Source organism: Aspergillus karnatakaensis (assembly GCF_047715665.1).
Source record: "Aspergillus karnatakaensis strain CBS 102800 unplaced genomic scaffold BJY04scaffold_35, whole genome shotgun sequence".
In the NCBI taxonomy this organism is placed as follows: Eukaryota; Fungi; Ascomycota; class Eurotiomycetes; order Eurotiales; family Aspergillaceae; genus Aspergillus; species Aspergillus karnatakaensis.
The window spans coordinates 330,809-352,912 of record NW_027395747.1 but is presented as its reverse complement, the minus strand read 5'-3'; the positions used below and the strand labels follow the sequence as shown (position 1 = coordinate 352,912).

At 47.3% G+C, this 22,104-nt stretch overlaps 11 protein-coding genes across 11 annotated transcripts; 6 read left to right on the top strand and 5 right to left on the bottom strand.

The window, feature by feature from the left end:
- Positions 1–642: 642 nt before the first annotated feature.
- On the top strand, positions 643–2,257 carry BJY04DRAFT_90484 (S-methyl-5-thioribose-1-phosphate isomerase). The gene is made up of 2 exons (XM_073721276.1): positions 643–1,464; positions 1,522–2,257. Exons 1-2 carry the CDS (start codon positions 938–940, stop codon positions 2,135–2,137), a joined length of 1,143 nt encoding a protein of 380 aa, XP_073569649.1. The 5' UTR covers positions 643–937; the 3' UTR covers positions 2,138–2,257.
- A 1,088-nt stretch (positions 2,258–3,345) lies between these two features.
- On the top strand, positions 3,346–4,731 carry BJY04DRAFT_90442 (uncharacterized protein). The gene is made up of 4 exons (XM_073721275.1): positions 3,346–3,469; positions 3,823–3,896; positions 4,046–4,202; positions 4,293–4,731. Coding segments are annotated over exons 2-4 (435 nt in total). The 5' UTR covers positions 3,346–3,469; positions 3,823–3,895; the 3' UTR covers positions 4,570–4,731.
- Positions 4,732–4,892: 161 nt separating this feature from the next.
- BJY04DRAFT_219910 (putative nuclear pore complex subunit Nup133) lies at positions 4,893–9,101 on the bottom strand (the record flags this gene model as incomplete). Its single annotated transcript, XM_073716722.1, has 4 exons — positions 4,893–5,239; positions 5,296–8,607; positions 8,656–8,725; positions 8,790–9,101. 4 exons carry the CDS (start codon positions 9,099–9,101, stop codon positions 4,893–4,895), a joined length of 4,041 nt encoding a protein of 1,346 aa, XP_073569647.1.
- Positions 9,102–10,092: 991 nt separating this feature from the next.
- BJY04DRAFT_228954 (ACP S-malonyltransferase) lies at positions 10,093–11,609 on the top strand (the record flags this gene model as incomplete). Its single annotated transcript, XM_073718954.1, has 3 exons — positions 10,093–10,130; positions 10,201–10,268; positions 10,321–11,609. The coding sequence occupies 3 exons, from the start codon at positions 10,093–10,095 to the stop codon at positions 11,364–11,366; spliced, it is 1,152 nt and encodes a 383-aa protein (XP_073569646.1). The 3' UTR covers positions 11,367–11,609.
- A 195-nt stretch (positions 11,610–11,804) lies between these two features.
- BJY04DRAFT_193092 (uncharacterized protein) lies at positions 11,805–12,219 on the bottom strand. Its single transcript, XM_073711861.1, has one exon. It carries the CDS (start codon positions 12,202–12,204, stop codon positions 11,854–11,856), a length of 351 nt encoding a protein of 116 aa, XP_073569645.1. The 5' UTR covers positions 12,205–12,219; the 3' UTR covers positions 11,805–11,853.
- Positions 12,220–12,973: 754 nt separating this feature from the next.
- BJY04DRAFT_193082 (NuoB/complex I 20 kDa subunit family protein) lies at positions 12,974–14,271 on the top strand. Its single transcript, XM_073711860.1, has 4 exons — positions 12,974–13,171; positions 13,218–13,407; positions 13,472–13,827; positions 13,879–14,271. The coding sequence occupies exons 1-4, from the start codon at positions 13,129–13,131 to the stop codon at positions 13,971–13,973; spliced, it is 684 nt and encodes a 227-aa protein (XP_073569644.1). The 5' UTR covers positions 12,974–13,128; the 3' UTR covers positions 13,974–14,271.
- Positions 14,272–14,396: 125 nt separating this feature from the next.
- On the top strand, positions 14,397–16,733 carry BJY04DRAFT_193080 (rRNA-processing protein MPP10). The gene has a single exon (XM_073711859.1). It carries the CDS (start codon positions 14,539–14,541, stop codon positions 16,639–16,641), a length of 2,103 nt encoding a protein of 700 aa, XP_073569643.1. The 5' UTR covers positions 14,397–14,538; the 3' UTR covers positions 16,642–16,733.
- On the bottom strand, positions 16,734–17,848 carry BJY04DRAFT_193078 (putative methyltransferase-domain-containing protein). The gene is made up of 2 exons (XM_073711858.1): positions 17,398–17,848; positions 16,734–17,268 (listed from the first exon to the last, which is right to left on the bottom strand). The coding sequence occupies exons 1-2, from the start codon at positions 17,646–17,648 to the stop codon at positions 16,803–16,805; spliced, it is 717 nt and encodes a 238-aa protein (XP_073569642.1). The 5' UTR covers positions 17,649–17,848; the 3' UTR covers positions 16,734–16,802.
- Positions 17,849–18,472: 624 nt separating this feature from the next.
- BJY04DRAFT_219906 (DUF1761 domain-containing protein) lies at positions 18,473–19,053 on the top strand (the record flags this gene model as incomplete). The annotated part of the gene is made up of 3 exons (XM_073716721.1): positions 18,473–18,488; positions 18,550–18,854; positions 18,919–19,053. The coding sequence occupies 3 exons, from the start codon at positions 18,473–18,475 to the stop codon at positions 19,051–19,053; spliced, it is 456 nt and encodes a 151-aa protein (XP_073569641.1).
- A 40-nt stretch (positions 19,054–19,093) lies between these two features.
- Positions 19,094–20,541, bottom strand: BJY04DRAFT_193072 (putative NADH-ubiquinone oxidoreductase 21 kDa subunit). Its single transcript, XM_073711857.1, has 3 exons — positions 20,295–20,541; positions 19,747–20,240; positions 19,094–19,687 (listed from the first exon to the last, which is right to left on the bottom strand). The coding sequence occupies exons 1-3, from the start codon at positions 20,352–20,354 to the stop codon at positions 19,663–19,665; spliced, it is 579 nt and encodes a 192-aa protein (XP_073569640.1). The 5' UTR covers positions 20,355–20,541; the 3' UTR covers positions 19,094–19,662.
- A 428-nt stretch (positions 20,542–20,969) lies between these two features.
- On the bottom strand, positions 20,970–22,040 carry BJY04DRAFT_90303 (thioredoxin peroxidase DOT5). The gene is made up of 2 exons (XM_073721273.1): positions 21,612–22,040; positions 20,970–21,472 (listed from the first exon to the last, which is right to left on the bottom strand). Exons 1-2 carry the CDS (start codon positions 21,889–21,891, stop codon positions 21,135–21,137), a joined length of 618 nt encoding a protein of 205 aa, XP_073569639.1. The 5' UTR covers positions 21,892–22,040; the 3' UTR covers positions 20,970–21,134.
- Between the last annotated feature and the right edge of the window lie 64 nt (positions 22,041–22,104).

Genomic DNA, 22,104 nt, shown 5'->3' with positions numbered 1-22,104 from the left:
TAATATATTTCTAGTTATTTAATAAGTTAGTTACTTCATATATAAGTTAAAAAACTTATTATAATAATAAAAAATATACCTAGTAATTTTAGTAATAACTTAAACTTATACTAAATTTTATAAATAATATTTATAATTATTTCTATCTAGAATTACTAGTTATAATTCATAAATAGTATTTTAATAAATAAAGCCTCCATAAAATTAATTATATTTTTTAATAAAGACTTTATTTATATTAGCTAAAATTAAGAAAAAATATATAATATTTAATATAATAATTAAGTTATTCTACTAATAATAATAAATAAGTTTAGGAGAAAGATATTATTAAAATAAATAGAATTATATAAGACTTTTTAAAAAACAGGAATAATAAAATTAATTAATTAATAATATTTTTAGAAATAATATCTTCTTTCTATTTAGGTTATTCTATATATAATTTTATAATTATAATTAAAAAATATCCTTTATTTTTTTTTTATAATATTATTTCTTTATTACTTATTAAGAATAACTAGTTCTATTAATTATTTTACTATTACTAATATAGCTAGCTATATAACTAGAAGTTATTTTACTACTAGTTTTTAGTTATTCTATCCTGTTCTGCTACTTATTAATCTTGTTACTCATTCAGAGAACTTCATAATTTCATCTATCTTACTATCAACCAGAACACCTCTTTACACCGCCTTAGCAGTGTGGGTCTGCTTCAAGGGATGGGTAGGTGTTTTGAAATCAACAAATCTTCCAGAACTCTTGGCATTGATCACCCCGCCACTAAATCAGGAAATTGTACTGCACATTGGTACCCTACGACGCAAATTTTCTGTTCCCACCTTTGACCTATCAAGGACATACTAGCCACGCGGTAATACTTGCCTTCTAATTAGGCACATCTCGTCTTTATCGGACACTTCACTGCGGCACAATGGTCCTAGAGGCTATCAGATACAATGGCGGCAAGCTTTCAATCATCGACCAACTGCAACTCCCATTTGTGGAACACTACTTTGATATAACTACGAGCGAAGGGGGCTGGCAGGCCATAAAAAGGATGCAAGTCCGCGGGGCGCCTGCAATCGCTATTGTGGCAGCCCTTTCACTTGCAGCCGAGTTGCAAGCGCTTGCCACACACAACAAGCTACCGTCAAGTGCAGAGGATGTTGGCGCGTATATCATCGAGAAACTCGATTATCTCGTGAGCAGTCGACCCACAGCAGTTAATCTAAGCGATGCAGCGCGGAAACTCAAGACTATCGTATCGGCGGCATCACAGCGTAACGGATCAACAGCGTTGGAAGTTGCAAATGCATATATTCATGCTGCAGAGGCCATGCAGGCCAAGGATTTAGAAGACAATATGAATATTGGGAAACACGGCGCTGAATGGATATTAGCCAACGCCCTGTCACCGGCGCAAAACAAAGCTACTGTTTTGACGCACTGCAATACCGGGTATGTTCCCACCGATATGTAACCGATGGTCATGTATTGACAAATATGAGCAACAAGCTCACTTGCAACCTCAGGCTACGGAACTGCGCTTGGAGTAGTACGCTCTCTCAAGTCGAACGACACTTTGCGGTACGCCTACTGCACTGAAACACGGCCGTACAACCAGGGTTCCCGTTTAACAGCATTCGAACTTGTCCATGATAATATCCCTGCAACTTTAATCACAGATTCTATGGCCGCAGCTTTACTCTCAAAAGCGGGCGAAAACGCAGTAAATGCGATCATTGTCGGGGCGGACAGGGTGGCAGCGAACGGTGATACCGCGAACAAAATAGGTACATATGGACTCGCTGTACTGGCACGTTACCATGGTGTAAAGTTTCTCGTGGCTGCGCCACTCACGACGATTGATCTGGCAACCGAGTCCGGCAACAGTATTGTCATCGAGGAACGCCCGTCTTCGGAAGTAACAACCATCAAAGGTTCACAGGAGGATAATGTCACTGGAGACACGAAACTGGGTACAGTTCGGATAGCGGCTGAAGGGATCAATGTTTGGAACCCTGCTTTTGATGTTACCCCCTCTATCCTCATTGATGGAATCGTCACGGAAAAGGGTGTCGCAGAGAAGGGCAAGGACGGTCGGTTTCACCTAGACGAGCTTTTTGACTGATTATCCACTTGTGGGCTGGCATCTTGGTGAGCCTTCTCGTCCGCGTTTGAGTGGGCAGCGCCCTGGTGCTCAAAATCATAAAGAAGACGATCAATCTTGTCCTCCAGGCTGCCTAAATGTTTTTCTAGGCGGGATGCTGCTTGCTCGCCGCTGAGTTAGGGTTAATTGCATAATTCTGATATGACTGGGTAGCCGAAATCACCTGGATATGTCTTTTAGCGCCTGGAAATCAAGAACAGTCAGTAGCTTTCGTACAGCTTTACACGAATGCAGTGATTGCTGGTTTCATCTATAATTCGACTACTCACCTCCGCAAAGTTAAGGCCAAACGCCTTGATATCATCACCATTCTGTTCAGCCATGGCCAATTGTAGAGGAAGGTGCAGTTTTAAGTCGAATGATGGCCAGAATCGGATTGTTTTTGGTATTCCACGGTTTCCTGGAGACTCTCTCGCTGTGGTCATGAAAGGAAAACTTTATTTGACCTCGGAAATCTAGCCACGATTCCCTTTTGGTGTGCAGGTATCTGATTGGCAGACGCACCATGGGGCTATATACGGGGACGTGCACCATAAGTTTTTGCGCGTAGCCATTGATAGTCACGTGACCCAGAGCCGAGCATTGGCGCTCAGAATCAGCACGATTTGCTATTGGACACAAATCACGTGACCTTGTCCCACTTGGCGCAAAAACTTAAGGTGCACGTCTCCGTAGGCGGGGGCATACTCCGTAAACCTAAGACCCGAGACTGAGAGGCGAAAGCCCTTGGCAAGTTGGCCCCTTAGCCTGCGCGCAGATCGCGGAGTAAGCTGCAGTGGCCCGTGGGTTAGTCCACTCTGTCCCATGAAGCATATCATACTCCGTAGTACGAACGTCAAAACATGATCTCGTGAGCTGGAGCTTCAAGCCAGGTATCTCGATATTGAAGGCTGCTTACAGGTGAAGTTCATATGGTTCGGCGGCTTCAGTATCGATGCTCACATTATGCGAACCTGAACATCCTTTAGAGTAGTGCATGGCCCCCCCGCCCCCCCGCCCCCCCGCCTGTGAAGAATGTGCTCGATTAGGTATTGCTTCAGGCGAGTTGGAGCCTGGGGACTCAGGCTCTGTTACGTATCTCCAGTTAACCTTGCTCCTACCCCGCATCTTTCTTGTATTCTTATTAGCCACAACAATTAGTAGTAGGTCTACTCGGAGTACGGCTGGTACGCCCATATGAGGTCATGAGCCATGTTACTGAGGCCCTCCTTAAGTGAAGGGATATTACTCCTGACTTTCCTTTTTGTCCTTAACCGGCCTACGACGGAAAATGCTTGAAGCGATTCATTGATTGCAAGTAATCCCAGTTGATCACTCTATATCACTGCTCCTACGATCCACGTCCAGTATCATGTTCTGTTATTAGGTATCAGTTTGTCATGTGCGGAGCATATCGTTTACTCCATGAGATCCGTGACAGATTGCAATGCTTCAGGGAATATGAAACCGTGTGAGGGCTCTATTGAGTCAGTCGAGCGCGGGGTGACTTGATCCCATGACCTGATGATGTATTTAAAGCATACAGTGTCGACTCCGACAGGAGCCGCAAGATCGGCCATTCTGATCAAGGACGCCCTTTGTCTTTCTTCCCAATATTACACTCACAGAACCAGCTCTCGCTTCTACATGCTAACGGGCAGACACAGAAAACCATCTGCAACACACTCCACACCGGCTGGATACAAATAGGTACCGAACAAGGTTGCGTATCTATCAAAGAGTATGTTTCTCGCAGTCTCCTTTGTTCTCATTTGGGTCCTAATAAGTACAACTGGCATCGAATGTTGGCCGTCATAAAATTGGCGTAATCCCATGAGGCCGTCTCGGTTGTCTGCGGAGTATGCTCTCTCGTCTGTTGACTATACTTAGTGACTCGCTCGCACAAAGTGAACGATCGTGATTACTCTGCGGCGCAGAATGGCGGAGTCGCTCCGAACGAAAACCTTCCCCGTTACTTTGCAAAATCCGGGCCCGTTGACGCCGATCCGCGAAAGACCAAGAAGAATGGCGGGGGAAAAGGAAACTGGTGCGACCCTCTAGTCATCTTATTGCCCTTTAGTGCTTGACCGTGCCGTTTTTAGGAGACCATCATATGTATTTGCTAACTCTATAGCAGGGGCCGCTCTGGTGAGGAAATCCAGGATTATGAATACACCTTCTTGAACGCCCGACGCCATTCGAACAGCAGCATTCAAGGAATCTCAGGCTCAAAATCGAAGTTCGAGACCATTGATCCCGAACCGGTATTTGAAGAAGATGTGCATGGGCCAGTGACTGAGTCGATAATTGATGGTACCCCTGTCGTCAAGATCTCCAGTGCTAGTAGCGGCGCTAGCCGTGCTGCTAGCGAGGCTGGCAACGCCGTCGACCCAACTAGCCTTGCAGAGAAGTAAATGCGCATCGGCTTTGAGATGGAATAGCACAGAGCGGGCCGCCTCTATCAATGGGTGATAAAACCCCTACAACAGATATTGCATTTTTCCCCAAGGACAGCACACACAAGGCATGGTGTGCGAGCATGTTATGGCTGTGTATATGTAAACACAAACCAACGAATATGTTAGAGCAGAGTCCCAATTGAGAGATGCCGTGCTAAGTGCTCTTATGCCCAACCACCCAAAATCCTAATCGACGAACCAATAACAAATATACGAAAGCTCCAAAGTAAGCGTAGAACATGCAATTTCTTTAAATACAGGTTCTCGGAATTCTCACGCTAGAGCCAGGTGAGCCGCTCTTTCTGAGTCGGACTCTCTGCCTGATACGAACTGTGCTCTTTGGAGGCAAGGTTGGTTATAGGCTCAGAGGCTGCTTCTTCGTCGACCGGTTGCGGGTCTAGGATTTTTGCTGACGAAAGATAATTCTTGAACCAGAATTCAAGCTCCCCTTTCTCAATGTATTGAGAAAGTATTGCATTCTCTTCATCGAGGTCACGAGTGTACCGAGCTCGCTGCTCCGGTCGAAAACGTGACGACAAAAGGATCGAATCAGACTCGTTCAGAAACAGGTCTCGGGGACTGGTTGGAACATAAAGTGGTAGGTATTCGGGGTCATCCACGTGTTCTATCATCACATCAGCACATCTGGGTACAATATATATCAGGTGAGAATGATATTACCGTCTTTAAGACATAAATCTAGGGTTCGGAACAGTGAAGTGGCGAGTAATAATGTGTCGGAGTTGCTGCCAAGTTCTTCAATCGCTCTGCTTGTAGCATTCCAATTGTCGGTAATGATGCATCTTCGCCAAACAAGTTTCTGAAGGGCAAGGCTGTAGTTTGGATCAACTCTTTCGTAGAGGCTCAGTCGAATGACCCGCAAGGCTAGGTGGTATTCATTCCCAGAAAACTCATTATGGCCCGCCCCCGAGTCTCGACCAGAATCTATCAAGGTCAACACGTCAACAAGCTGGTCGAGACTGAGCACTTTGCGAGTAACCACTGCTGCTAAAGCCTCTCTGAGCAAATCATGCAGTGATGGTCGATCCTGGGCGACCGAGTCCGCGAAATGTTCTAAAGCCAATTCAACCTCGGCTTTCTGGTCAATAGCATCCTGGAAAACAGGCGATATGTATGAATAGATGACCTCTTGAACAGCGCTCATCTCAGAAAGACCTTCAAGGCGCTTGATGTCGTCTTGTCGGAGTCGAGTATTGGAAGAACCGGCTCTTTCCCATGTTGCTAGATTAGCAAGCTTCGCTAATGAAAGTTCAACTCGATGACTCCAGATGTCCTGCTTGTTTTCAAGAGCGAGACTCTCCAAGGTCTTCGCAGCACGGCCATAATCGGACTCGCCAATCACATCATTGACCCAACTAAGCCTCGAGTAAGACTGATGCTTGTGTAGGAACTGAGTAATGAAAGGCTGGAATTTTCTCATTGAGAAAATAATTCCTGACTGCTCCATTGAAATTTGACGAGAAAAGAAAGCGTCAGCCCATGCCTCTCGGAATTTCTCAAAATAATGGGTGATCTTTTGATCAATATCTGAGGATGTGCCTTTGGAGCCGCTTGGAATCCCCTCTGCACCTTCTGGGAGCATGGCGCCTTTATTCTGATCCTGAAGTTCAATGACGAGTTCCACTAGCGCACTCATATCACGAAACTCTTCCGCTAAATTGATAGCGTCCGTTAGATGGCCAATACCCGCAAGCTTGAACAGCTGCCATCTCCGTTGTTTGATGTGCGACTGTTTTGTTGCCATCGCTTCATCCAGTAGCTTCTGGTCTGCCTGAGCTGAAAGCCATCGAGTCCTTTCAGAATACATCTGGCCCAATATTCTAAGGTGCCTAGCACTGTTCTGCGCGACCCGGCGAGTCATGTGCTGATCCGAAGCCTCAGAGCTGGCTGACGCCTGAATCCAAGCTCTGCAGCTCTCGAGCTCAAAATCCAAGAGATGCCCTGTCTCAGAATAGCTGATGCTATGAGAAGTCCAGAACTCTGGGAGACCTTCATATCCAGTCATTAAAACGCCGTCTTCCAGATACCCATCTCCAATACCGAACTGACTAGCATGCTCATCTCGATACTTGAAAGCCGTCTCTAGTACTGCCAGAGAAAGCTCGCTGGCTTCGAAGACGTGCTCTGGCGAGATTCGCCGTAGTTGTTTCATGGCACTGCCTTTCTGAGGCTTTATCGCATGGAATATCCAAGGTACTATATGCTCCATCCGGTAGGTATCATATAAAAACCAGGATCGGACTGTATCCCCTATATCGTCGCGTCGTTCCGGCTTCGTTTTGAATTTTTCACTCATTAGACCCAGCACATGGGCAAGGAAAGTTGATGTGCTGCTTTCGGAATTTCTGGCGCTCTCCTCCAACCTCCAGATTGCCCTTTGAGCTGCGAGCTTCTCAGCACCCCATAATAGTTCCCACCAAATCCGACGATCCAGAATTTTGTTTTGTTCCAACAAGAGGCGTGAAAGATCATCCAAGGCTTTCGCGCGCAGTTTCAGGTTCTGGTCAATGGATATGGCGGCAGTCGGTATGAATCTTGAGGTAGACCGAAGTAGACCTTGGCTGATCCTCAAAGTAGCTTCCTCGATCTCCTCTATCGGAAACTCTAAGTCACTTTTACTTGACAAGTTCAATGGGTTTCCCAGCATAGTGCCGTAAAAAACAGCTTGTTCGAGCTTGTGCTGTGCAGTAACCTGGACACTCTCTGGACTGTCCGCGGTATCATGCCTAGGCAACGAGGCGACCCGAACAACACCAAAGCCGCGAATCATGAGCAAGCAGGCGGGAAATGCATTGCCATCACTTTGATCCTCGCACCCTGCACCCAAGATCTCATATGCCTTGCCAGAACGAAGGTTAATGGTATCATAGAACGCTCGAGGCTGGCCATTATCAACAAGAAGTTGTGAGCTCGGTGTGGCTTCAACGCCTCCCAGTGACAACAATATAACAGATTGACCGATGACAATGAACGCTGTCTCACAGGGTCTCGGGATGAAGAGACGAGGCTGCGGGTCATCCAAAGCGGTGGAAAAGGTATGGGAGCTTATTGGATTGGCAGAGAGAATGTGTATGTCCTTAGAGAGCTTGAGCTGAACCACAAACACGCCTCGAATGTTTGAACCGAAGACTAGTCCAGCAAGAATAGCGATTTGCCATGATTGCTCGGAGGTATCCGGCGAATCAGTAGCTTCCTGCTTGTTAGCAGAAAATGCCAAATCCCAGACTCTCACCTCACAATCACCAATGTCTTCCGGATTGTGCACCGCCAATGTTCTCCGTAAGTCTTCCTCGATGTTAAAGTGCTTTTTTGGTATAGCCCCATTATTCCAATGCGTGTCCCAGATCTCTACCAAGCCGGCCGAGGTTGCTATAGCGACATCACGTTGCCCCCGTTGACAAGATAAACCTGCTCGCACGGCAGCGACTTTCTTCCGCCAAAATCCACCCCCGAGAGCATTTTTTAAGCCGCCAAAAAAGCCGGCCCCCGTATAGATGGAAGGGTTCTTCAGAAAGTTCACAGTCACGGCTGGTTTCCCCTGTGAGTCTCTTACCGTGATATGTGCTACTCGTCCGGATGAGAATGTGACCATGACACCAGAAGGCTCTGCGTTTACAATGTCCGTGGCATGCTCACCCGAGAGCATCCCTGGTATGAACCCCTGGAGTCCGGATTGTTTCTGCCTCGGCAGACCTAGCGATGCGGCGCAGGACACTGTCTCCCAATATATGATTTTTCCATTTCGAGGCATCAAGACCAAAAGTCCTGGCGTAGCACTAGTTGCGGTTGATAATATGACACCTAAAGGCGCCTTATCGCCACTTTCTTTGTAGGACTCAGGTATAGGAAGGCGAAATGTGTCGGTGGGAGACGGCGATGACACGAGGGCCGAGTATGGCCAAATTACAGCCTCTGATTGGGTGATGACAAGGCCATAGTCATGGTTTGAGGAGAAGAAACACTTGCAAGGCTCTATCGAGATTTGTTAGCCACCATATGTTCACGTGAAATCGACCATACCTGATCCAAGGGTTCTGGTTTGATCTGGTAACGAAGGCAGTTGAGATACGGTGTAGAACTCCGTTTGTGACTGATATACGCAAGTCAGCGTTTGACAAGTGACGTTATGAGAATAAAAGTAGCAAAAGACAAACCAGTATAGCCGGATCTATGGTATCATATTTCCGTTTCTCGGGCTTTTTACTAGCTCTTATTGGGATGTTTCTCTTGTCTTCGCCCTCAGTAGAGGTGGTAGGGAACTGTTCAATTCCAGCCGGGGCAGCCGAGGATCTGTATTCAGTGACATGATCTGTTAGGGACCCTGTATTTATTTCATCGTCTTGACGCAGAGTTGATCGTTGCCTTTTTGCATTTGGTGGTTTAATGGACTCGCCAGAGCTTGTACGCTGGCGCCGTCGTGGGTTCCGCAGGGCTGCCGCGGACACCGCAGTTTTCGGCGCAAACATCGTAGATCCAGGGCTTTCGGACAGAGTTTCTTTTTTCAAGATGACCCCTAGTGTGATAATCGCAATTGGAAAAGGAGCGACTCGGCTTGCTGGAGATCCTGCTTATCCCTTTGGTATGTGTCTATCAGGTGTGAGTGTTGTTGATGCGAAGCTCGGCAAGGCGGTCAGTTTCCCAAATTATCTGTCTAAATAGGTCCGCGCAGCAACAAAGAAACTGAATAATATGCCCGGCGGTGAGCGAGCTACGATACGATAGATACGGACCAAACCAAAAGTTATTGAAGGCAACAGTACTTGTGAGATCCATCTCGAACAGGCTCTATTTGATCTCACGCAGCTTCTGAAGTGCGAGAAATAGCATACATGCTCCCTACAACATCATTTCCGATGCTTTTCCTTTATTATCAAGCCCCATTTTGATACTTGCCGTTTCTTTGAAGGCTCGTTCAAGCTGCAGGTGACGTGACAAGGTGCGAGGACTCTTAAGGATTATCATTATGTATTTGCGAAGTAGGAGTATTGGGATCATTCTGAGTTTTCTATCCAAGCTTAGAGAATACCCATTTCCCTGTCTATTAACTATACCTAGCCTTCATTGTATTATTAGAGAATCTTCTTTCGCATCTTCAAGATCTAGAAAATCAGCCACTAGAGGAATCAGTTACCGATATACGTATACTCAACCCTTGAAGTACTACGTAGCTTTCAGAAATCCGGCGTAGGCTAGCGGCAAGGTTGAACTTTGAAGGAACTGTACATACCGCAAATTGCGGAGTTCGTCCCCGCGATTTCTATATCACATGACTTCGTCTTTACCCCGTAATACAACTTCAGCGATCCACAACTATCCTACCTAATGGTCGAGTCCCTCAGGGTGGTTTCGAAGGCCTTCAAGACCACGATGCCTACTCTACTAGTAGGCTTCGTTTCGTTATCTTTATATCTTGAAGCTTACAGACATTGTCTGTAACCTATATCGTGATGTTCTTCAATGTTAGAAGGGGTGAGGAGGCATCGAATCAAGAAACAGTCTTTTACTACGCTGACTAGGCTCAGGCTGGCTTAACAAGACTGCCCCCAACTCCAACCTTTGCCGGAGAGCTCAGCGACGATGGGCCACCGATTATAATAAAGCGGGGTTACTTCGCACAGCACTCTTCTTTCCTGGTTAGTCGGCTTTCAACGTTGCGAAATCTCGCTAGGGGCTCATTTCTTCAAGGTCATGGAGTACAGCAGGTTGGAATGACTCGCACCTGGATTGATAGATTTCCGCGGGTTGCCGGGAGGTTTTTAGAAGAAATGGATTCCATTTTGGGCTTCAAGCTTTCTCGAGTCATAGCCGAGGGCCCGAATTCGGAATTGAACAAGACGGAGAATTCGCAGCCGGCTATAATGGCAACATCCGTGTTAATTCTTCGAATACTCGAAAAAGAGTTCAGCTTCGAAACGAAGACCCGTGTCGATGTGACTCTTGGGCATAGCTTAGGTGAGTTCTCTGCGCTGGTCGCTGGGGGCTACCTATGTTTTAGCGATGCCTTGAGGTTAGTTCAGCGTCGAGCCGAAATAATGTCTCGGTGTACGCAATATGCTGCCAGCAAAACTGGCGAAGATTACGGCATGGTTGCACTTGTATGCGAACCCGAGCATATGGACGGATTACTCACCACTATCCATGAGTTTCTGAGCCCGACATTATCGGATTCCAACAATGATTCCTCCGACCGTGGTATACCATCCATTGAGCAGGTTGTCATTGCAAACATCAACTCTAAAAACCAGATAGTGCTCAGTGGCAGCATCCAGAGAATTCGAGCTCTACTGATCCAGCTTCGTCAATTCAGCGGTCACGATCCTCGTGCAGTGAGATTGAAAAGTGAGAGTCCTTTTCACAGCCCGATAATGGCACCAGCCGCAAAGTATATGAGAAGTGCTCTTGAGGCAACCGCTGTCAGTTTCCCCGGCAAGGTACCGTGTGTTTCAAATATATCGGGTCTTCCATTTTCTTCAGAGACCAGACTCAAGAATCTTCTTTCACAACAATGTATTGGTACAGTGCGCTGGTGGGATAGCATTAGGTACCTAGATCAAGAACGGGGAGTCAAGCGCTGGATCGGGATCGGACCTGGTAAAGTTGGAAGAAATCTGGTTGGGAAAGAAGTTGGGAAGGTGATGGCCAAGGGAGGTGGTGTCTGGGCTGTTTCAAATGCCCGCGAAGTCGAGGAAGTCTTATATGCCCTGGAAACCACGGAGTCACGTGAAATCTGAGGCCCTGCCCAAGGCTAACATGCTACCCGTTTGAACACCGCATGCATAGCCATCTGTCTGTGGCACTTTACACATAGCATTGCCTACGCATCTCGTCTCGGCCGCTGAACAGCCATCTCTATTGATAAACCTTAACAGTGTAAAGCAGGCTGGGATACATTGCCGCACTAGCATGATTATTGGGAGAAGACATATGTGACAAGAGTTATTAGCTTTGAACATGTTCTTGTGGTTACAGAGAAAAGAGCGACGTTGAATCCTGAAGGTCTTTGTCACAGATTATTGACACCAGGTACCCACGAGGTACCGATTCGCTTGACTTCAGCAATAAACCTTTGATCAGTGATATGGCAAGGCCTTGCGGTCTGGATGGCTCCATTGGTTATCGACGCCTGATCGTCAGGGGAGTAGAATGGGTTCTGCAGCAGCTGTATGTAGGCAGTTTGTAATGCACGAAAGACCTATGGAATTGCATCCATTAGCGCTATTACTCTAATACTTGAGCCTGGAACAGCATGGCCTTGGGGTTATGTGGCAGAGCAAATCTACAACTTACGGGTTTTAGATCTGACTCTTTGAAGCTAGATCGAGCGCTTCTCTGCGCTTCGCTGACACCAAATGAGGCCTGATCACCAACTAAATCAATTACGACCAGGAGCTTTACCCCGGTTGTTGTTAACCAGCCATAGGATGCTAGTCTCTCATCGACCGCATGCAGTAAACCGAGGTCTTGGTCAATCGAGGTTTGCTTCTGACGTATCTCGAAAACATCGAGAGAGGAGTTCAAGAGAAATGAGAACTCAATAGTTGAACTAAGATATGGTGGAAAGAGCGACATATGTAGTGGGTTATCCTTGGATTGTGTCAGCTCTCGGCGCGGTCTGGTAGTCACGAGCCTATCCTACAGTTTTCCCAATCACGCCAATACAGGCGATTTTTGGCCCAGGCATTGCACCAAGCCCGCCTGGCGACCTTATAGCTTCTTCACCTATTTAATGTCGAATGAAAGACGGTGAGCCTCTCACTCGCAGAGAGGTGGGCGATCAGGTTGATATGGTCCGGATAGATGTGTAGTTATGTGCCCGCTGATAATTGAGAGCGTTCAAGAGGTTGTTGGTGTGGAGTGTGCCCAGAATGTGGACCTTTCCCGCGAATAGGATCTTCAAAGTTCAGCCTTTCAGCTAAGGTAGGTAGATACGGGAATGAGCCCTCACAACTTTGGACTGAGGAAATAATATTAATGGAGACTTAGAGTTGGCCGGCGTTGTCCAAAAAATAACAATACTAAGAGCAAAACAAACCATTGGTAACACTCAAAACAAGGTATAGACTATATACGTTGAAGTGTGAGGAAGATAAAATGGATAAAGGTCCAACTGCCTTTATGAGGAGCTTGGAGGTCATCCAATAATACCTAAAATATCATACATAATGAGGAAGATGACATGCGGCTTGGAGCTACCTAGTAAAATACCCAATGACTTTATATCCGGGAAAATACCTAGTTAACATAGATAGATCATAGCCCTCGAATTTCGTCCACAGTCCAATGAAACGTCCAGTCTTTGTAATTGGGCCCAGTTCGGTAAGCTGCTAAGACCAGTAGTGCAAATAGTATCCGGGTCGAACCTGTGCTGGGTTACTCGACTGAACAACCAATTCCCCAACTGACCTTTAAACCTTGGAGACAAAGCTCTATGGTCATACAAACTTCCTGACGAGTACCCGATCTGATCTTGATCTTACAACATTTTAACCCAAGATGATGTCGCTCTCCCGGCGGGCTTTCACCCGCACCCTTCATGGTAGATTCACAACGCCACCAATTCTCACTCTGCTGATATATTCTAGGACGCCCAAACCAAGCCATCTTTGCTCCTCATATCCAACGAGTAGCTTTGCTATCGAACTCCTCGAACAAAGCGGCAACGGCACTTGAGCGACCAGGCAATGGGCAATCGCTCACTGTCTCTGGCCAGGTGCGGAGGGAGGTGCCTTTGCCCAGCCAGGAGAAGAAAGAGGGCGCAATGCAATATGTGCTGTGAGTAACACTAGCTCGCTCAATGGCGTCATAGGATAGTTCCAAACTAACGCAGAATTAAAAGTACGACACTTGATCAGGTCGCCAATTGGGCACGCCAGAGTTCCCTGTGGCCCATGACTTTCGGACTCGCTTGCTGCGCCGTCGAGATGATGCACTTGTCTACACCTAGATATGATCAAGATCGGCTTGGAATCATTTTCAGAGCATCTCCACGACAATCTGATGTCATGATTGTTGCTGGTACCTTGACAAATAAAATGGCTCCCGCTTTGCGCCAAGTTTACGACCAAATGCCCGACCCGCGTTGGGTTATTAGTATGGGTAGTTGTGCGAATGGCGGCGGCTATTATCACTACAGCTATTCAGTTGTCCGTGGCTGTGATAGGATAGTCCCCGTTGACGTCTATGTTCCTGGATGTATGTTGCCTTGGCCATTCATTTGACCTGTCCCTAACTGCCTACTCATAGGTCCACCTACATCTGAGGCTCTAATGTACGGCATCTTTCAACTACAGAAGAAGATGAGACACACGAGGATAACTCGCATGTGGTACCGCCGTTAGCTCTTCCATAAGGGCTTGTTTGGTTTGTGTGGCGGATGCTGTCCTGGATGTGTTGTGATATAGATTATTCCCGCAAGTTTCTGTACAATTTTCATGGGATGGGACACTCAAAAATTGATCCTCATTCATTGCCTATATCAAATAAGGCATTTCTTATTCTACTGTGTCAGAGCTGCGGCCCGTGTGCTGCTTGCTGCTCGATCCGGAAGACTTTTTTCAACCAGTTTGACCACCAACAATTTTTATCGAGGCGCTCGGAAGCTTGTTTTTAGATATATTATATAAGTATCGGGTTAACTAAGCTCCTTAGGCAAGACCACAGGTTTCGTAGATACATGACACCTGCACGGCAAATCTCGTACTTGTTAAGGTTGCCAAGCTTTCCGCCGAAAATGGCTAGCTTCGGTAGTTTGCTTTCACGCATCTTGACTTTTTCTTCTAAAATTATTTTTGCTTAAGCAACGTTGCATGTGGTCCCCGATCTTTCAGCTTATCCTCGCTCTCTACATTTTCTTCGCGCCTTGTCACGTACACAGTATTTTCCCAGTTCACAGACGGCCCCAAAATGGGGTCGAGTTTTCATATTAGAGGCCAAACTGGACCTGAATCAGTTGCTCCCTTGCATCTCAGTCCAGCAATTTCAAAGCCCTGGGACTTCCTTCGCCCTTCAACGAAGCTCCGTACTGATGTGCTTGATACTGCTAAAGGATACCTGGATTCTCTTGCCTTCTCGGTCAGCGATGCTCAGACCACTCGCCAGCGAAATCATAGGAAAAGAAAACGATTTGAAAATGACCAAGATAACGCCTGTGTTCTGCGATTGAAACAATTATATGTGAACGGATTCACAGCAGACCAAATTTGGGAGCAAGCGCTACGCATCTTTGACTCGGCGCATCACGAAATTGAACGAGACTATGCAATATGGGCCAAAAACATTCGAAAGCCCGCTGCTACCTCTCTGCATAACATAGAGCGTCTCAGTAGCCCTTCCCAGGATGGCACCGGACTCGATAGCGAGAGTGATCATCTCAGCGTTCCAGAGACTGCTATAGATGGAATGAGCGACCGTGAACAATCCGAGCCGCGATCAGATGCTGAAATGGATGATTCAATTGAGAGCGACATGATCCAGAGTGACAACGAGAGACATGAACCCGATGAAAGTATTGTGGATGCAAATTACCACAATGGCACATATGTTGAAGACCGCTTTGGATTAAACGACGGGTTTTTTTCAATTGACGAATTTAACAAACAATCTGAGCTGTCTGAGCGGCAAGACTCGCGAGCTGAATTCAATGATGAAAGCGATGACGACGAAATTGACTGGGACGCGGATCCTCTTGGTACAGGAGGCTTGAAGGCCCCTTCGCAGAAAAAAGTTGAAAGTATCGACGTCGACACAAGCGAAAGTGATGGAGAGGAAGATGGCCCGACCTTTGACAATATAGGTGTTCAAGATGACTCGGATGCTGATGAGGATGAATCTAACACTGCCGCTCTGGGTGGTGCAGGTTTCTTTGATACCAGCGATATCATGTACGCTGACTTCTTCGCACCACCGCCTCGGAAAGCGTCAAACAACAGGTCACGCCCACTACCCAAAACCCAGCCGCGTGCAGTCATATCTGACAACGACGTCAATCGTGTAATGGCTGATGTTCGCCGTGACCTGTTCGACGACGAAGTCTCGTCTGAGGGAGGTGACGAAGATGCCGAAGATCGCCGTGTCAACAGTCATTCGACTCATGAGAAACAGCGGGCACGGATTGCCGACGAAATTCGTCGCTTGGAAGCTGCCAGTGTCGCAAAGAAAGAGTGGATGGTAGCTGGCGAGGCTAGGGCGGTCGAAAGACCTATCAATTCTCTCATTGAGGAAGACTTGGATTTTGAACGGATTGGGAAACCTGTGCCAGTAGTCACTCCGGAAATGTCCGAAAGCATTGAGGAGCTGATCAAGAGGCGAATCGTTGCCAAAGAATTTGACGAAGTTCTACGCCGCCGCCCTGACCTATCAGATCGACAAAGCGCGCAGAAGACCCGAGTCGAGCTCGAAGATAGTAAACCGCAACAGAGTCTTGCAGATCTATATGAGGCCGATCATCTTCAGTCTACCGATTCGAATTACGTCGATCCTAAAAAGAAGAAGCTCCTGAAGGATCACACCGAGATTACGAACCTCTGGAAGGAGATCAGTTCTCAACTGGATACGCTCTCCAATTGGCACTACAAACCCAAAGCGCCGCAGCCAAGTATCAACGTGGTTACGGACGTTGCTACAATCACCATGGAAGACGCCCAGCCTGTTGCCAGCGGTGTTGTGCGCGCATCAGTCGCTCTCGCGCCGCAGGAGCTCTATGCGCCAGCAGAATCTATTCGGGCTAACGGCGAGGTGGTCATGAGAAACGGAGCGCCCGTCGCAAAGGAAGAGATGACTCGAGAACAAAAGGCCCGCTTGAGGCGGCGGAACAAGAAACATAACCAAGCGTCCACTGAGTCCACCAAACAGCGCTCTGGACAGGCAGCTGAGAAGCAGCAAATTGTTTCTGACCTTAAGAGGGGTGGAGTCAAATTGATTGGGAAGGAAGGCGAGATGACGGATATTTATGGAAGTAAAATTGCAAGCAAGAGTGATAGGAATGGCGCTCCTGCGATGAAGTTATAACATAGGCAGGTGTATCGAATCATTCCAAGTTAGTGGCGCAGGCCGAGCCCTTGCATACTTATAATCAACATTCAATAATTATTCTATAGATTTGATAACTACGCATTGCCGCTCATCTGTATCCTAACTTCATCAGAGGTCTGGTGCAACGCCACCCCTCATCAACTGACAACAGGCTTTGATCGTATGGAGTAGAGAAAGATATTCTCTCGCTTGTAGGTTTCTTTATCAGGGTCATCGTCGATTTCGGTTACTAGAAAGGTTTTCTTCGCTAGTTTGAAAAATCGCATGTCTGCTCGCCTGCGCCTTTTGAAGCAGAAATAGCAGATTGAATCGGGGCCTAGAAGATCGCTCAGAGACGATATCAGGAGCGGGAAAGCGGGTTCAAAGTAGACGCAATCAGCTGCAAGAATAACATCTGGGTGCCGCCGAATGGTGTTAGGCACGGGGGACCCCCAATCAAGAACTGTGGCAATGACAGACGAGTCGAGGTTGTTGAGTGCGATATTTGCCTCCATAAGCGGTAACATAGGAGCCTGGTCGGTGATATGTAGCCGGGATGAGCCGAGTTCACAGCCAGAAGCAACTGCTAAGCCGACGAGCCCGCCACCGGCGCCGAGCTCAAGACTGGACCGGACAAGTTAGTCAAAAAAACTACTGTGAGAATAATGCAGGTTCTGGTTAGTGGGTTGCTGTTGAGAGCTTCCTTTCAAACGTTCGAACCGTACATAGGGGAAGGTGACAAAAAGCACGGACATTGTCTTGTTAACCAGACTAGAGCGGTGTTGGCGGAGCATATATTTAGCGAGAACCATGCCAGCAGGCCACAGCTGGCCACCACATCCTTCCTTCAGGTCTTCTTTGAGAAGGAGGGGCCGCTGAAGAAGACCATCAAACGAAACGTCGCTCTGACCGGCCTGTCTGATTTCTCTGGCGGGAACCAAAGATTCGCTTATGTTGAACGGGTCATTGGATTGGGATGAGCCTGGGCGGCTTGAGTCTTCCATGTAGATGAAGGCGCGTTGAAAGGCGGATAGGAAGTCGGATCTGTGAGCTTTGGGACGTGCAGTGAAGGATCCAAACGGTCGGGAAATTTTAGTGTGGGCTCGAAATCTGATGTTCTCGGCCCCAATAATTGCACCTGGCAGGGCAGACCTCAGTAGTCAGTACCAGGCCATAGTTAGGCTACGCTCATTGGTCAAATCACCATATCTTTATAGAGGCAGATGCCAGAAACAGACACAGAACATTCCGTCCAGTATTTGAGCTTAGATCCATGGTCTTACTCCCACTCTGAACTGACAACGATCTTTTAAGCTCGTGCGTACCTAGCATAATGTCGTTTGTCACGTAACTGACGATTACTCCAATGAGGCAGGTAATGTCATGTGACTTTGGCCTTGTACCTAGGTATGTAGTTCAAGGGTCCAGTAAAGGTACCTACTACTCGGAAGGTAGGTTAGGTAGGTAGGCTCCTAAAATGACGTCATGATGGTCACCTCCACATCATGACCCCAGGAGCCCACAAGAAGTGTTCAGTTCATTGGTTAGTTTCTTCAGATCGCGCACTTTGGTCTGAGATTCCATCTCATGGCTGTTCTTGAATCATGACGACGTCACATCTCTGTCCAAGGATGATCTGTGATGCAACTGCAATAGCCGGTCTTGCGCGATTGACCAAGGACAGCATTATGTCACGCAACGTTAGCTGGTTCTGTATATAAATTGTACGTGGACCTCTTTGGTTAACCTCTTACAACTATTTGCATCCGATTTCCAGGACTTATCTCAACTCACAGTCACCAAAACCACACACCACTACATTTACATTATGGCTACTCTTCACTGTGAGTTGGATACCGACGTTCATTGACGTGTATGAGTGACTATGACTAATTCATTTACCAGATCTTCCTCCCGTTAAGCCCTCGGCCATTGCCCTGGGTACTGTCTTTACTCACACCGCGTCCCTCGGTATCTTGGCCCCCGTTTTCGGCGACACATACCACCGTGCCCAAGCTGCGAACTCAAAGGAAGACTTTGTCAAGTCGAAGGAGGCTGCTGGTGCTGCTGCTGCCTGGGGAAGTTCTTTGGTTGGAAGCGCCGTGCAGACCTACGGTGTTGCAGCTCTGATCAATGCGACGGGCACACTCAGCTACAAGGGAGCCGCCTACCTTGGTAGCTTGATCTTCTTTGCTAGCTCCGCTCCAAGCGTATGTTGTCCTTCATATTTCGTCCTATCTTGCCCAGTTTATTGACCATGTTATGTTTGTCTAGTTCCTCAGCCAGATTTTCACCGAGAAGAGGCCACTTGACACTGTAGCTGTAGGCGCGGTTGCTAGGGCCTTCGAGACCGTCGGTCTGAGCTTGTTCCTCACGTGGTGGGGTACACGCACGAACCCTTTTGACTAAATAGGCTTCTGAACCTTTGAATGTTACGCCATTGCTTGATGACGTGACTTCTTCAACACCTTTCCTTGTATTTGATTCTAGCCTTAGCTTGATATATGAATAAATCTCGTTGATATTCGAAGCCCCGTGGCCATATTCCCTCGCAACTGTACTATTATAATAAAGCCCTTGAATTAATGTCAGGATGTTACTTCCATTGGGCGCCTTGATCAGGCATAGTGCATAGGAGAATTTGATGAACCGTGTTGAACACGCATATTACGACCCCTCCTCAGTCGTTTGGGATCAGATGCAGACATGCCAAATCATAACCTAATTTCCGATCACCATTGAACCGAAAAGTGCAGAAGAGCCATCTCGGGCGAAATAGGCAGAGCAGCTAAGGTACTCAAGAACTCTGCCTGGAAGAAAGGCCTACTAGTATTTGTTTACATGCATTGATCGACTGATACCAGGCGTTGGAAACGGGATACAGAGTCGAAGATCTAGTGTGAAAGTATGTCGCCGCACCCATACAAAGTTCATGACTCTTTAAGAATGAACAATAAAAGTTGACAGAACAGAGGAAATCAGAATACATTGCCTCAAAAGCGAGGACTGTCTAGGAGTTTACACAAATGTGCGGCAGGGGTACCTGTGACAAATGTTAGCCCTTCTCAAAGATAACTCGATACAAAGGGAGACGAAACATACACGCTGGGATAACCATGTTCAGTACCGAGCTCATACTTAGAGGCAGTATTCAAGTTGCAAGGCATTGGTGGCAAGCCGTTAGGGGCCAGAACACCTTTGACACCGTTCTTGTCCTTCTCAAACAAGCCTGCAAGACCCCGATCCTCACCATCTTGCTTAACCGAGACAAGCTGTTTCTCTCCGGCCTGTCCGACCTGTAGAACTTCGTCTTTTGGAGCTGCCTGGCTTCCTACTGTGAGAAGACCGACAACGTCCGCCTGGTTCACCGTGCTAATCCTTGGGTAGTTTCTGCGAACATCGCGCTTCCAATATGGATTATCGGCAATATCACCTGCGGGGAGTGTAACAGGATCATCGTAAGAGAGAGGTGGAAGAGCCCCGGGCGTAGGGAGGCGGAATTGAGAGTTCAACGGGACACCAGTCGAACGGTTGGGGTCGACGGCAAGAAGACGGCGAAGGCGCTCCCATAATCCTGTTGATTGAACGGTGTATTTCTGGTCGAAAGGTCATCAGTAAGCTTCCTAGACATTGATAGTTGAAAGACGCACATGATTAATAGAGACGACGGTCGCCGCCGACTTGGCCGCATTCACGACGTTGCGAGCCATGGTGGGCTGGTGTCCTGCTCGATTGCGAGGGTAAGCACACTGGCGCAGGAAAAGAAAGCTTCATGCGAAATGATTGGGATGATATATTTTACCTGATTCTAGTATGATTGCCAAACAAGGTCTTGCTGTTGCCGCCATCAATGGCGGATAAAGGATGAAGACCCAGAGTGGCTTGGTTTTCGGGGTAACGATGTTCCGACCATACACATCATATTAGCTGAACAAAACTACTACCTTGCTCAAGGCCCTAAACAGAATCTTAGTTGAACTACAGAGTCCACATACTATTCCTGATTTATACTTGACGAAGCAAAGATGTGCGTGTAACGTGTTTGGTATGGCCACACAAGTTATTGTATCAGGTCCTAGAGAGTTGAGGCCCTTGCCTGCGGCGGCCCAGCTCTTACTACATAATATAATCTCAACAAGTACTGCGATCGTAGTCCGCTGAAAGGGAGTATGAATGATCTAATGCACCCAAATTAAGCTTGTTACAGTAGGGTATGCATCTCAATGAGCTAATCGATTTTCACGAGTCGCGCTTCACGGATCACACCAGTACAGTCTAATCATGAGGCAGCATAGAGATGATAGTCCAAGTGATAGTAATACGATGGCCATCGAATATGAGACGTAGCTAACTGCTTAGAAAAGAGGAAAATGGTACGCCTGCCGCCCTTGCACTGGCGAGCAGATGATTCATGAGTAGCCTGAGAGGTTGTTGAAATGAGCCGATCTGCAATTCTTAAGAATGGTAAGTCCTCCCATTAGTTCCATTCACTATTCAGCTGTTGCATCCTGATCGACCCTTGGCGTTGACAAGATCAATTGCCGCACTGCCTCGACGGTTGCATCGGGACCACCTGGTTGAAGAATAAGGACTTTTCCTGCTTTGTCAACAGCAAAAACACCCCTGGTTGTCCCACGGGGAGACTTCTTGAACCCAATGGCGCCGATTAGGGTAGAGGAAGTGTCGCAAAGTAACAGGTACGGCAAATTCTGCTTGGTTTTGAAGGTTGTGTTGGCCTTCGGTGAATCTGCAGACAGGCCATAGATCGCCAGCCCGGTGGAGGTCAACTTGTCATAACCATCACGAAATAGACAAACTTGCTTTGTGCCTTTAAAAGTTAGTATTGAAAACGGTGCGATTCTAGATAGGACCGATATGCTGAGTCGTTTTATGTAAAGGTCTTGTACCGAGGATATGCCATTGAGTGGTTTAGGGACAAAGCCCAGCGTGTAATGACAGCAACTTACAGCCAGGGGTTGAGGCCTTGGGGTAGGTAAACAACACAATGCCTGATTCGCTATCCTCGACGAGGGCCTTGAGCGTAGTCTTCGTGCCATCATTCGTCTCAAGATCTCCACCGAAGTCCTCCAGATTCACAATGTCGCCAACCTTAAGCGCGGACTCCAAAGACGGTGACGCTGCACCTTCTGTTTGCTTTGGCTTCGGTGCTGGCGCCTTCGTTGTCGTACGCTTCTTCGCGGGGAGGGGAGGCGGAGGCGGAGCCTTCCGCTTTCGGAGTTCAACCATCGTTTTCAAATCACTTTCCAGGTTGGACGGAAAGAAAGTAAATTGTGGCGCTATGAAGTTAACGCGTCGAAAATGGATGATGGTTGTCTCATGAGATTGCTAGGTTACCTGAAAAAGGACCGACCTAAACGCTCGGCAGCACATAAGCGCGTCTAATTTCTTGCAAAATTAGTGCCAGGCAGTTTTCATTGGGCGCTTGATAGGGCGTAGCCG

What these genes read in the sequence shown, in the direction of transcription:
- BJY04DRAFT_193092 (XM_073711861.1), bottom strand. Translation starts at nt 12,204, where the DNA reads ATGTCGCTCTTTCCACCATATCTTAGTTCAACTATTGAGTTCTCATTT.
- BJY04DRAFT_193072 (XM_073711857.1), bottom strand. Translation starts at nt 20,354, where the DNA reads ATGGCTCGCAACGTCGTGAATGCGGCCAAGTCGGCGGCGACCGTCGTC. An exon ending in CCGTCGTCTCTATTAATCAT is followed by an intron (nt 20,241 to 20,294) that starts GTGCGTCTTTCA and finishes CCTTTCGACCAG; the next exon opens with AAATACACCGTTCAATCAAC. An exon ending in GAACATGGTTATCCCAGCGT is followed by an intron (nt 19,688 to 19,746) that starts GTATGTTTCGTC and finishes CATTTGTCACAG; the next exon opens with GTACCCCTGCCGCACATTTG.
- BJY04DRAFT_90484 (XM_073721276.1), top strand. Translation starts at nt 938, where the DNA reads ATGGTCCTAGAGGCTATCAGATACAATGGCGGCAAGCTTTCAATCATC. An exon ending in TTGACGCACTGCAATACCGG is followed by an intron (nt 1,465 to 1,521) that starts GTATGTTCCCAC and finishes ATGAGCAACAAG; the next exon opens with CTCACTTGCAACCTCAGGCT.
- BJY04DRAFT_90303 (XM_073721273.1), bottom strand. Translation starts at nt 21,891, where the DNA reads ATGGTTGAACTCCGAAAGCGGAAGGCTCCGCCTCCGCCTCCCCTCCCC. An exon ending in CAAGGCCTCAACCCCTGGCT is followed by an intron (nt 21,473 to 21,611) that starts GTAAGTTGCTGT and finishes TAACTTTTAAAG; the next exon opens with GCACAAAGCAAGTTTGTCTA.
- BJY04DRAFT_193078 (XM_073711858.1), bottom strand. Translation starts at nt 17,648, where the DNA reads ATGGAAGACTCAAGCCGCCCAGGCTCATCCCAATCCAATGACCCGTTC. An exon ending in AGTCTGGTTAACAAGACAAT is followed by an intron (nt 17,269 to 17,397) that starts GTCCGTGCTTTT and finishes TGTCCGGTCCAG; the next exon opens with TCTTGAGCTCGGCGCCGGTG.
- BJY04DRAFT_90442 (XM_073721275.1), top strand. An exon ending in GGCGGGGGAAAAGGAAACTG is followed by an intron (nt 4,203 to 4,292) that starts GTGCGACCCTCT and finishes ACTCTATAGCAG; the next exon opens with GGGCCGCTCTGGTGAGGAAA.
- BJY04DRAFT_193080 (XM_073711859.1), top strand. Translation starts at nt 14,539, where the DNA reads ATGGGGTCGAGTTTTCATATTAGAGGCCAAACTGGACCTGAATCAGTT.
- BJY04DRAFT_193082 (XM_073711860.1), top strand. Translation starts at nt 13,129, where the DNA reads ATGATGTCGCTCTCCCGGCGGGCTTTCACCCGCACCCTTCATG. An exon ending in TTTCACCCGCACCCTTCATG is followed by an intron (nt 13,172 to 13,217) that starts GTAGATTCACAA and finishes GATATATTCTAG; the next exon opens with GACGCCCAAACCAAGCCATC. An exon ending in GGCGCAATGCAATATGTGCT is followed by an intron (nt 13,408 to 13,471) that starts GTGAGTAACACT and finishes CAGAATTAAAAG; the next exon opens with TACGACACTTGATCAGGTCG.